Source organism: Anneissia japonica, unplaced genomic scaffold (assembly GCF_011630105.1).
Source record: "Anneissia japonica isolate Jap-2015-1 unplaced genomic scaffold, ASM1163010v1 scaffold3039_len13723_cov180, whole genome shotgun sequence".
NCBI lineage: Eukaryota > Metazoa > Echinodermata > Crinoidea > Comatulida > Comatulidae > Anneissia > Anneissia japonica.
The window spans coordinates 1,828-13,704 of record NW_022750053.1 but is presented as its reverse complement, the minus strand read 5'-3'; the positions used below and the strand labels follow the sequence as shown (position 1 = coordinate 13,704).

Sequence of the window (11,877 nt, the reverse complement as noted above, 5' to 3'; positions counted from 1 at the left end):
AAATTCAGTTAAACTAGCAATTCCGTATTATATTTATAAATCTTTATAACATTATACAAAAATTTGACTTTTTTTTAAAATTGAAATTTTGCCGGGAATGGGGCTTTAAGTTCCAATGGAAATATATATAATTAGAGCAAGGAAAACTGTTATTATATTTACAAGTTACAGAACCATTTATGTAAATATACTTGCACGGTAATATTGAAAAAAACCAGACATAATTATAATGCTACAAATGTACATGTTTAAGAACCAGTTTATGTAAAAAAACTTAGCACAGTGAAAATAAACAATAATTTAAGAGCTGTCTTGGTTTAAATGAGATATATTGAGAAAAAATAATAAATATATTATTACGAATAATGTCAGTTAATTCTGACGAAACGTGAAAACATTACCAAGTATATTTCCTTGCTAGCATAGCTAGCCTAGGTCCTGGCCTATGCTAGCTCGATTACAAAATAAATAATAAAATCGTTCGCAAATAATAGGCCTCATAGGCTACGACCCTACCCTACCTAGCAACCCTAGACCTAGGGCCTAGGCCTAGCCCGAAAAAGTACACCGGTCCCGCCGACAGGCAGTATCATGAGCATGTGGTGAAAACAAGGGTGAATTTTCTAACTTCTTAAATTTCGTGATTTCTTCGTTGCTGGCCTTGAAGCAAAAAAATCGGTTATCCTTTCTCGGTGCTTCATCCTCCTAGGCTATTTTTGGCGTGTCGCATGTCCTCGATCCCAGAGCTGAGAAATGAAAAATGTCGAGCGCCCAAACTTTTGTGATGACGTCGTGCCAAAGTAAATAAACTCCGGAGCACGCGATTGGTCAAATAGACTAGGCAACAAACCTCTCATTAATATTCATTTTGAAGTCTTGCTGGTGACGTCATTCAGCTGGCTGCAGCTTTGTTTTGATTTCTACGATCGGAACTACGATCGATAGCGACAAATATTAACTGTGCCAAAAATGCTCCCATTTTGTAATAAATTGCACTATTTGGGAAACGGGGAATCGTTTTCCGGCTAAGGGGGTTCGCTGGCAAAAGGGGGGGTTCGCTGAAAAAGGGGGGTTCGCCCGAACCCCTAAAAACCCCCCTGGCTACGGGCCTGGTAACAATCAAGTTAAGTTTTGCGAGTATATAAATAAGTAATAAGAATTATTCAAAAATGCTACTTGTTAATGTTTAAGTACATGCATTTACAATATCACTAATGTAAAGTATTTGTATTTATATATTTCATTTTTAATTAGGGTTATAGTTGTTCATTTTAGTTCATATTTAGGTATTTTTATGTGTTCTATGTGTATTCTAAATTATTTAATGAAATATGTAGCGAATTTGGGTATTGCTTTATATTATATAATAATAATTAAGTCTAAAAATAAACAGTTATTGATTGCAATATGTTTTCTTGTTTCCTTATTTCAGGTTTTATTGCCTATTTACATTTCCATTGAAACCAACCTCATGAATTTCCTACAGAAATTTGAATAGAAATTTCAATAGGAATGATGTACTCTGTTTTAATAAGGATTTATATTAAATGTATTTAAATATAATACTGTACAATATAAAATCCTATTGGATCTGTACCAATTTCTAATAAGATTATTTAGAATTTCTGATAGCTTCCAAATTCAATATAAATTCTTAAAGGATCTTGTATATTATGCCATTTATAATACAGGTACAGTCCTTTAGAGTTCCCTATAGTAATTCAAATAAGAATTACAATAGAACAATCTATAGAATCCAAAAGAATTCCCAACAGAAATATCTAAAATTCTAATAAGAATCTTTATAAACTACCATAAAACGTCATATAGGATCCAATAAGATATTTATAGGGTCTAATATTAATTCTTAATAGAAATATATTCAAAATTCTTAAATGATCTAATAAAAATTGTAATAAGAATTCTTATAGGATTTAATAGCAATTTTGATAGAAATATATTTAAAATTCCTATATGATCTATTAAATATTGTAATAAGAATTCTTATTGTATCTTATAGCAATTCCTAATAGAAATATATTTGAAAATCCTATATGATCTAATAAATATTGTAATAAGAATTCTTATTGGATCTTATGGCAATTCCTAATAGAAATATATTAAAAATTCCAATATGATCTAATTGATATTGTAATAAGAATTTTTTATTGGATCTTTAAAATTTCCAATAAAAAGTCTTAGAAGATCTTATAAAATATTGGGCCAATTTCCGACAGAGTCACATAGAATTTCCTATAGCAATTGAAATAAGAATTACAATATGAATCCTATACATTTTTCTAATGAATTTCAATTGGATATTTTCGTAAAGGTCTATGTTTATTTTTTTCTATTTGTCTGTTTACTTCCATGTTTATTTCTTTGTTTATTTTTTTTTATTTGTCTGCATGCTTGGCTGTTTGGTAAGGTGGATCAAGTCTCGGTGTGAATCAATTCTCTAGTCCTGGGTCGCCCCTAGGCCCTACCCTGGTTTAGCTAGACCGTAGGCTATTCCTTGGCCTAGCCCAATTGTAGTCTCGATAGTAGATAGTGCCTAGGAGTAGTAGGCCTAGACGATATGATATATGATACTAATGTAATAATATTTTATTCCGTCCTTGTGGGAAATTAATTGGTACATGATACTACATGAAGTTCTCACAACATAATCAAAGAAACCTATCCAAACTATGCATCATTGGATGGAAATCGGAAGAAAGCCACCCCTGTCGAAAGTCACCCAACAACAGATTATACCATTGTAAATTGGGTGCACAATGGAGTGTTTGTTTTGATGTTGGTCTACAATAGGCTGTGGCTGTAGTGCTGGGAGTTTTTTTGTATCAGACCTCTTTTTTTCTTTTGTGTATTATGAATTACTAACTGGGTGTAGCCTACCCAGGCATAAGCATTTAGTATTCCAAATGCAAAACTGGATACAGTAGCTTCTCTTAATTATGCAATTGAGTGGTTTCTAGAAATATATATATATTTTTTTACAGTGAACATTTCATTTACTCTTTTTTCAGTGTCATCTCACTTTTCTTATTTTATTACAAACAATAAATAAATATTATTTTCTTTTCTTCTTTATTACCAATGACAAATATCTATTTGTTTATTACAGTATTTATTTACTTTTTAACATAAAATAAAGTAAAAATTTAGAATATGTTTACTTCCAGTGTATTGATATGACAATTATTCACAAATAAATATTTACTATTTATTACTAAATATAATCTTGACAAGTGCTATAAAGGGATTTGCTATAAAGAGCCTATATAATAATTTTATGTGATAGTTTATTTCTTTGTTTTTAAAATACCTTCAGAACTATTGATAAATACTACATTATAGTTATTTTATCAGGTTTTGTGATATTTGTATAAAACAATGACTATATTTTATTTCTCGCTTTATATTTTTATCTCATATAATAATTTTATGTGATATTTGATTTGTGTTTTTAATATACTTTCATTACTATTGATATATACTGTATAAATAGTTATTTTAGCAGGTTGTGTGAATGCAATGACTATATTTTCTTTTTCAGTGATATTTCACTTTCTCGCTTTCTTTTTTAAAAAACAATCATTTATTATTCTTTAAAGCATCAAAAGTAACAGAACATAGTAGGTAACTACTATCTTAATGTTTATAATTATGGAACAAAAAAGTAATACTTCTCAATCATAATTTTACTCATTCTACAACTTGTGAAAATTCAGTTTGTCTGGTCATATAACATAAAGGCACTGTTCTACTTATTCAACTTTTTTTTTTTAGTTTAATAATTAATAGTGATTTCTCAAACTTTAATCAAAAAACACATTGATGGGATTTATAATATATGGTTATTTCTGAAAGACCATATCAGATAAATATAAAATGATATAAAAATCATTCATAAATATAACTTTTTAGTTCCTATGCATGTAATGCAATAGGAACTATTGTAATCACTCTGTCTCATTTCTTTTGTTTTTTATTGTGTGTAGTATGTGTGTGCGTATGTGTGTAGACATTTATGCAATTGCGCATGCGTCAAAGAAAAGTTTTCCGACATTTTGTTTTACATCGCGATGCGAAGTTCGATGTGGATTTTCTGCAGAGTTCAGTCAGGGCTCACGCTAACCGATCGGCAAGTCGGCATGCATGAAACTATTTTGGTTTTACGGCAAAAAAATCAACTGCTGTGGCATAGGTATTTTGAAGAAGGCCTAAAATAAAACAGAAAGGTTTTAATACTTGCTGAAATACATCGTTTTTTCATTTACATCTTCATTTTTCACTAACTCCATGCGACGTTTATTTCTGTTGTATGAGTAGTCCATAGAGCTATTAAACAACTAGAGTGTTGACAAGATGGCGCAGCAATGCAGAGTTATGTATGTGTACCATCCAAGATGGCCGTCGTAGTAAAGCGCCACCTTCAGGCTTAGTATACATATTATTACATATTATTAAGCCCTCTGACTGACTATTATTTCATTAATGATAATGAGTAATGGTTATAATAACAAATTATTAAACTATTGTAGCCAAAACGAGGCCAAGTGGAGCATCTTATTCAAGTACCAAGTACCAAGGAATGAAAATTAAAATCGTGTACATTACACCCAAACACCGCAACGCTCGAGTTTCAAACATACGGGTAGCTAGCTGTACTGAACCCTCTGAGTAAATTGAGGGCGCAATTGCAAACTTCTTTACACATACTTATTATATGGTTTACATGTTATATAAAATATATATAGGACATATATAATATATATATATATAATACATATAATATATATTATATATAATATACATATAATATATATTATATATATTATATATATATTACATATATACATGTGTATGTATACGTATATGTATATTTACACGTGTATGTATACGTATGTATATACGTATAATATACATGCGTATATATATATATATACACACGCGTATGTATGTACACGCGCGTATATACATATATATATACATGTATACGTATATATATAGGTGTATACGTATATATATGTGTATATGTACGTGTATATATATATAGGGCCTATATACTTTTTAAGTCATGTATCATGCATAGGAACGTTGACGCCTGCAAGGCTCTGGTTTTTATTCAAATTGTAGGCCTAATACTACTGAATAAACCCAAATTATTAAAAGAAAACAATATTATTTACCCGAAAAATGTTTATAATCTGATTCCTGGATATGTTTGGAAAAATATTTAGGTAAAAAATGTGGGACCAATGACAAATATCTATTTACTTATTATTTACTTATATTAGTAAGTAAACAAAATTATTTGTATACAATTCCACTTTGTCATGGAATAGCCCAATATATACATAATACTATAAGATAATTATTTACTGTTCTTTAAGTTTAAATATACCATTGTGACCTTATATTTATTGGAAATTTCTTGAATTACTTTTTTTTTCAAATAACATATTATTTCTTTTTTTTTACCAAATGACAAAAATCTAGGCCTGTTTATTATTATTATTATTATTATTGCCATTGATAATATTATTATTATTATTATTATTATTATTATTTTATTATTATTATTATTATATGCTAAACGCATCACTGAAGCTACATTAAAACATCAGGAGCAGCTCTGTAAAATTATCTTACATTTTGACTAATTCTTGTATAATAGTTCATAAAATAGTTCATAAGTTGAAATTTCGAAAGTTTTTTAATTGTTATGTATACAGTTACGTAAATGTAACTTTATAGTAATGTACATATGTATAGTCTGCGTATAGATAATGACCTTCATAGATAATGTCATTTTGTGATACGAAAAGTACAAAATTCCTTAAACATGTTGTGGTAATTTAATCTTATGTTGTTTGCAAGAAAAGATAGTGAGAAAATTATACCTTTATAGTAGGCCTGTACATAGCTAATTACTGTAATGTCATTTGTGATAAAGAAAAGAAAATATTATTGTAGTTGAAATTACAAAAAAATGTTACTTATTTTTTGTAATCAAATATGTTGTGATATTTAATACTGTATATATGTTCTTTGTTAAGAAAAGAAGAAAGTAAAAGAATTAATAAAATATTGTAATTCCTTAAACATGTTGTGATACTTTAATCTTTGTGTTGTTTGCAATAAAAGAAAGTAAGAACAGTGAAATAAAACTGTAAAAGCAGCAGAGAGCAGTGAAAATTACTTCACTTTTAATTTAATTAGCGGAAACAAAAAATTAAGAGATGATGTTTGCATTTGGAGTACGGTACTAAATCATGTTTATGCCTAGGTAGGCTACACCCAGTTTGTAATTCATAATACACAAAAGAATAAAAGAGGTCTGATACAAAAAACTCTTAGCACTACAGCCAAAATTCTATTGTAGACCAACATCAAGAAAAAACACCTCATTGTGCACCCCACCTTACAATGGTATAATCCATTGTTGGGTGGCTTTCTTCCTACATTCTATTAGATAGGACGAACGTTACTCCACTAAAAATCATATGCCTTTGCCCTAGATTAGGCCCTGGGCCTAACTCTCCAGGCCTCTGACCTACTACCGACCGGCCTATATCAATCAAGTGCCGGTATCTAGCCCAGCAGGTCGACCTATTTGAATTTTAAATATGTCACTGATTATATAAAATACGGGAACTTTCATACACAATAATAATAGTAATACTTCACTTTCATCATCGACGATTCACTTCTTGATTCATCATCGATGATTCACTTGATTCATCATCGACGATTCACTTGATTCATCATCGAATTCACCAGCACAATTGATGCGCTTAGACTGTATGTGCTGAACTTGAAAAATTAAAATAAATACTAATAATTGATTTGATTTTTTTTGTATAAATAAGATAAAAGGCTTACGTTTCAATTAAAATTAGTTGATATAGGCCTAAACAATATATGTGTATTCTTTACAGGCCAATTATGCTAAATCTTAAAAGTCTATAGTTGTATTAATTTTCTGTATCATTGGAAGTTAATAAATTAAGTGATCATTTGTAATGATATATTGGATGAAGTTTTGATTAAACTCTTCGGGTGTATTTTTTCGTATTGTATGTGAAATGGTGTGTCTTTACTTGGAAAGGAAAATAAAAGATGAAACATTGATAATTTTATGATTTTTCACTCTGTCAAATACAGTAAGAATATACATTTTTTAGAATTAAATATTTAATATGTTATTTATGCAATTGATTACCTATCTATGCAATTGATTACCTATCAATTTATGTTTGACATTTCAGCTCCCATACACGGTGGCTGGGGAAACTGGGGTGCTTGGTCAGACTGCCTTGTCTCCTGTGGAGAGGGAGTATATAGCCAGTTTCGTTACTGTGACAATCCTGAGCCAATGTATGGTGGTGACGTTTGTCCTGGTCCTCTTACCAAAGACCAGCCATGCACCATGCCTCCATGCCCCATTAATGGGTCTTGGAGTGAATGGACTGACTTTGGGGATTGTTCACTTACATGTGGTGGGGGATCAAGGGTCAGAACCAGGACTTGTTCTGACCCAGCCCCAAACTATAATGGCCTCATCTGTCCTATTGATGACCCAACAGAAGAATCAGAAATCTGCAATACAGATACTTGTCCAGGTAAGAAGAAAACTCTTGCCCAGGTATTATAGGAATTTCTGGGGCTGGTGCTGGATTTGGCGAAGGCCTGAGAGTCCACACCACCTCAGCCCCATCATGGTTGGGGCTAAAGTTTTTGAGCAATATGTACCCCTAGGTACCCGGAAATTGCACTCTCATACATTTAAAGTCTTACCAGTACTACAGTATCTTCAATTTGATAAATATAATATACTAAAACAGTGTTAATAACATGGCGGATCCAGAAAAATTGGGTAAGGACTATGCGAGTTGGGGTTTTGGAGGCCATGTACTCCTTTCAACTTTGTATATTCTCAAACCAATTCCAGTAGAGATTCGTACATGGCTTCTGAGTCGAAATTAGCTTCCGTTAATTTTTCCACAAATTAATCCTGTAATATTGTTAAGGTGTTACAAAATAATACTACTGTACATAGATGACAGGCAAAAATAAAATGTAATACTGTATTAGTCTGACGTAAACAAACCAGTTTATTTAATGCAGAACGACGCCGGTATTTTGTCGACGTATTGTATCACACAAAAGTGTGAATTGGCTTGGGAGAACGGTAGGCCTACCGTACGGGTAGTAGGGAGCTTTGGATTTGCGACGACCTAGGGTCTACTACGACTAAACGGTAATGATGAAATACATTATACTCTGACAACAAAAAGTGTACTGATCATTTTCACTGTCATTTGTACTATTGTTAAAAGATAAAGTTGCCTAAAAAATGTGACGCCAGGTTTCCTTAAATTTAATTTACTGGATGGTGGATTATTAAAACCACATAGTGGTCTGTGGTTACCCGGTAATACATGTAGGCTGCTTCCTCAGACCTTTCAATACTATGGGTGGGTTATGCGACCAGATTTAATTTAATTTATTTTCATGTCATCAATACAATAAAACCATTATTTTAATAAAATTTAGGGGGTGCGATCGCACCTTCTGCATCCCCCCCCGCCCGCATCTGCCCCAGAAGTTTCTCATAAAAACTAACAATATCTCTCTATAAGTATAATTACTGTATATATTTGAATAAACGCCCGATTTGAATAAACATCCCATCGAATATACGCCCTTAGGCATTAATTTTTTTCCCTTGAATAAACACTCTCTAAATGACTGTAAACAAATCTAATGGAAGCAGCATCATTCTCAACGTATTATATTATTGTTCTACTCCATTTTGTTATAACCTGGTCGGGATCAATAAGTCTTCATGGTCACACAATAAAACATTTTAAGGTAATTAGGTGTTGTAGTTCCACATTTATAGTGAAATTAAGGGAGCGTTTATTTGAGTATATACATATCCATTTTACACCCAAAAAAACAGACGCTTTCCTGAAATTATCGCCCGCTCAAAAACCCTTCTCAACAATAAACTCCCCAGGGCGTTATTCGGATAAATACGGTAGAGTGGGTTACTGCATTTTTATTTAGTTTTGTATACATATGCAGTATGTATGTACAAACAAATTGTTGATTAGCAAGCACAGAGAAATTGCAAACTTGATTGTTAATGACTAACAACAAAAATGTATTTGCGACACAAGCTTTGGCTAGCTCTAGTTTGATGTTTGTAAATTTCAGTTCATGGCGGATGGTCAGAATGGGAGCTATGGGACACCTGTACGAAGTCTTGCAATGGAGGACTTCGGTCTCGCTCTCGGACATGCGACAACCCTGTACCTCAGTTTGGTGGTGATGACTGTGATGACAGCAGTTCTGTGACAGAATCATGCAATGTTCAAGGATGTATCCGTAAGTGCTGACAATCTTGGCAAAAATTGTGGGTATTTTGTCCAAGCCCCATTGAACCACGGATCTTGAAACTTAGGATCGGCTTCTATTTTGGCAAAAATATGTTTTTACAAAAAAAATAAAGTCCTAAATACTTGTAAGATGTTTGAATGTACATTTTGATACTAAATTTGGTATCTTAACCATGGATTTTAGTCCTGTAGTAACCATAAATAATAATGAGAAGTAATGAATCATAGAATTGCGGGCCTAAAGTTAATAAAGATCCTACACAATCGACCCTGTAATTCTTATATGTCACCGTGCTTTGTCATATATTTTGGTCTTATTATATCCATGCACATACATCTCCTAATCGTGTCCCAATTTGAGACATGTAGTGCAAAATTGGCTAAGTTGTAGCAAACAATTAACTTCAGGTTTTTTTAAAGGTGTATGGTAAGTAAAACATGGGATTTGTAAAAACCAAGTTGGTCAAATTGCACTACTGTTAAAATAGAGGTTCTACTGTACTTTAGTAATATGTAATCTTCTCAACATACATGAGATAACGAGTGGTGGACCATTTCCAGACCTAAGACTTTGGGACATGATTAATAGATATTAAACTATTGATTTAACTCTGTATCTGTATAAATACTGCAGTAAAGCGTTCAGGTACCGATGGTATTGTAAATGTTTTGTGAGAAAAATCATCACACCAGAGAGGCAGTGCAACAATAAAATTATTATCGTCATCATTAATTCTAAATCCTCCACTATCCCATCCCAACGCACAGTTACTAACATGCTTAGTATGGACAACTTTAAAACGAGAATTAATTAGAGAATTAACTGTCCCATTTGAACTTAATGTAGAATTAGCTCACTAGAAAACATAACAAATATGCAACATTGCTGTCATTGAAAGATCTGCCTGCAAAGTTTTCTTTAAGTGCATTGAAATTGGCTCGAGAGGTTACATCTAAAAAAACATCCTAAAATTTTGTAATCCAATTAACTATAAAACAGTTAGCAATAATCTTTCGAGACTGTCTACCATATCATCTTTCACCAAATACCACTCAAAATCAGAACCGTCAGGGTTGAATCCTCCTTCTGTTAAGCAACATCAGGGGCGGATCCAGAAATGTCCTAAAGGGGGGGGGCCGGAAGGGGGGGCCGATTGAGACAACACTGTCGTAGGGGGTCCGGGGGCATGCCCCCGCGAAATTTTTGTGTTCTAGACGCCCGAACATAACATTTGAGGCATTCTTGGCCATAATTTTTTTCTTTTTCTCTCTTTTTTTTCTTTTTTTTTCTTTTTTTACCTCCCAAAAGGGGGGGCCGGGGCCGGGCCGGGCCCCCCCCTAAATCCGCCCCTGAACATGGAATACTGTATTTATAATATTAAGGTAAAACTGACCAAGTTGGGCAAATATTTAAAGGATAACCGATATTGTCGCTGTAAAAATGTTTAAGTCCTCCCTTGTGGTAGAATATTATTTTTTTAAAATCAGATATATCTATTGAGTTGCAATATACTTAAAACAAACTGATGATTTATACATTTAAAAAATTGTAGAATAATTTTAACTATTTAATAGAATAATTAGTATATATTTAATGGTTATGGTCTTCATATAATGCTGATGTCTCCTTGAAAAATCGGAATTGTTTAATTTTATTAATCTTGTCATTTTTATTGTTAAACTAGTAATTTAATTATTTTTCTCAGATACATAATCTTTTGAGGTAAAATATAATTAGAAATTGATGACTTCAAAAATTGTGTTGAATAATTTGAACTAATATAATAATTATATTATTATACTAAATTTATTTAATTAACGACGTAATCTTAATATTTAGTTGTTTTCCAAAAATGTTAATTTCTTTAATGTTTATGTTAAGTTTTTATAAATGCTTTGTAATGTGTCTTTTGTATGACTTTTACCCTGCAATTGCTTTAATGAACTTTGACCTAGGTTTTTTCTTTTGTTTTCCTTTATTTCTTTACATAAATAAATTGATTATTAATGATTTAGTGAAAAAATGATCATTTTTGCCATTTTTGAGCACCTATATTTCATAGCTCATTTACTAAATCTGGTCTGTCCGACAGGCTAGCCATTTTGTCACAGCATGTCCCATTAGTTCTTATGCATGTAATGCAATAGGAACTATTGAATTACTCTTCATTTTCTTTGTTATTCTTGACAGCAATTTGACCTCTGAAAGGTCATTGTCATAAAACAAGGACCTAAGACGACTGAAAAGCGGAGTTTCCTTCTTTCGTTCTGCCGGGTAAAATCAATTACTTTAGGCGACGTTTGTAGACTAACCTACACGTACCAACGTCCGCATGTCGCGTCTGCGAGGCATGACGACCGTAGACGATAGAATGTACGAGGCACGATTGAAACACCATAAAAGCGTTAAAAACAACATTTTTGCATAAATAATAATGTACGGTATATAATATGACCATACCTT

General features: G+C 32.0%; 1 protein-coding gene across 2 annotated transcripts; it reads left to right on the top strand.

The window, feature by feature from the left end:
• Window positions 1–7,167: 7,167 nt before the first annotated feature.
• LOC117121247 (thrombospondin-2-like) lies at window positions 7,168–11,647 on the top strand. 2 transcript variants are annotated; one of them, XM_033266379.1, is made up of 3 exons: window positions 7,168–7,631; window positions 9,232–9,402; window positions 11,605–11,647. In XM_033266379.1, exons 1-3 carry the CDS (start codon window positions 7,238–7,240, stop codon window positions 11,610–11,612), a joined length of 573 nt encoding a protein of 190 aa, XP_033122270.1. In that variant the 5' UTR covers window positions 7,168–7,237; the 3' UTR covers window positions 11,613–11,647. The 2 variants fall into 2 exon arrangements, with proteins under 2 accessions (XP_033122270.1, XP_033122269.1); XM_033266378.1 differs by lacking the exon at window positions 11,605–11,647 and having other exon boundaries at window positions 9,232–10,511.
• The last annotated feature ends 230 nt before the right edge of the window (window positions 11,648–11,877 follow it).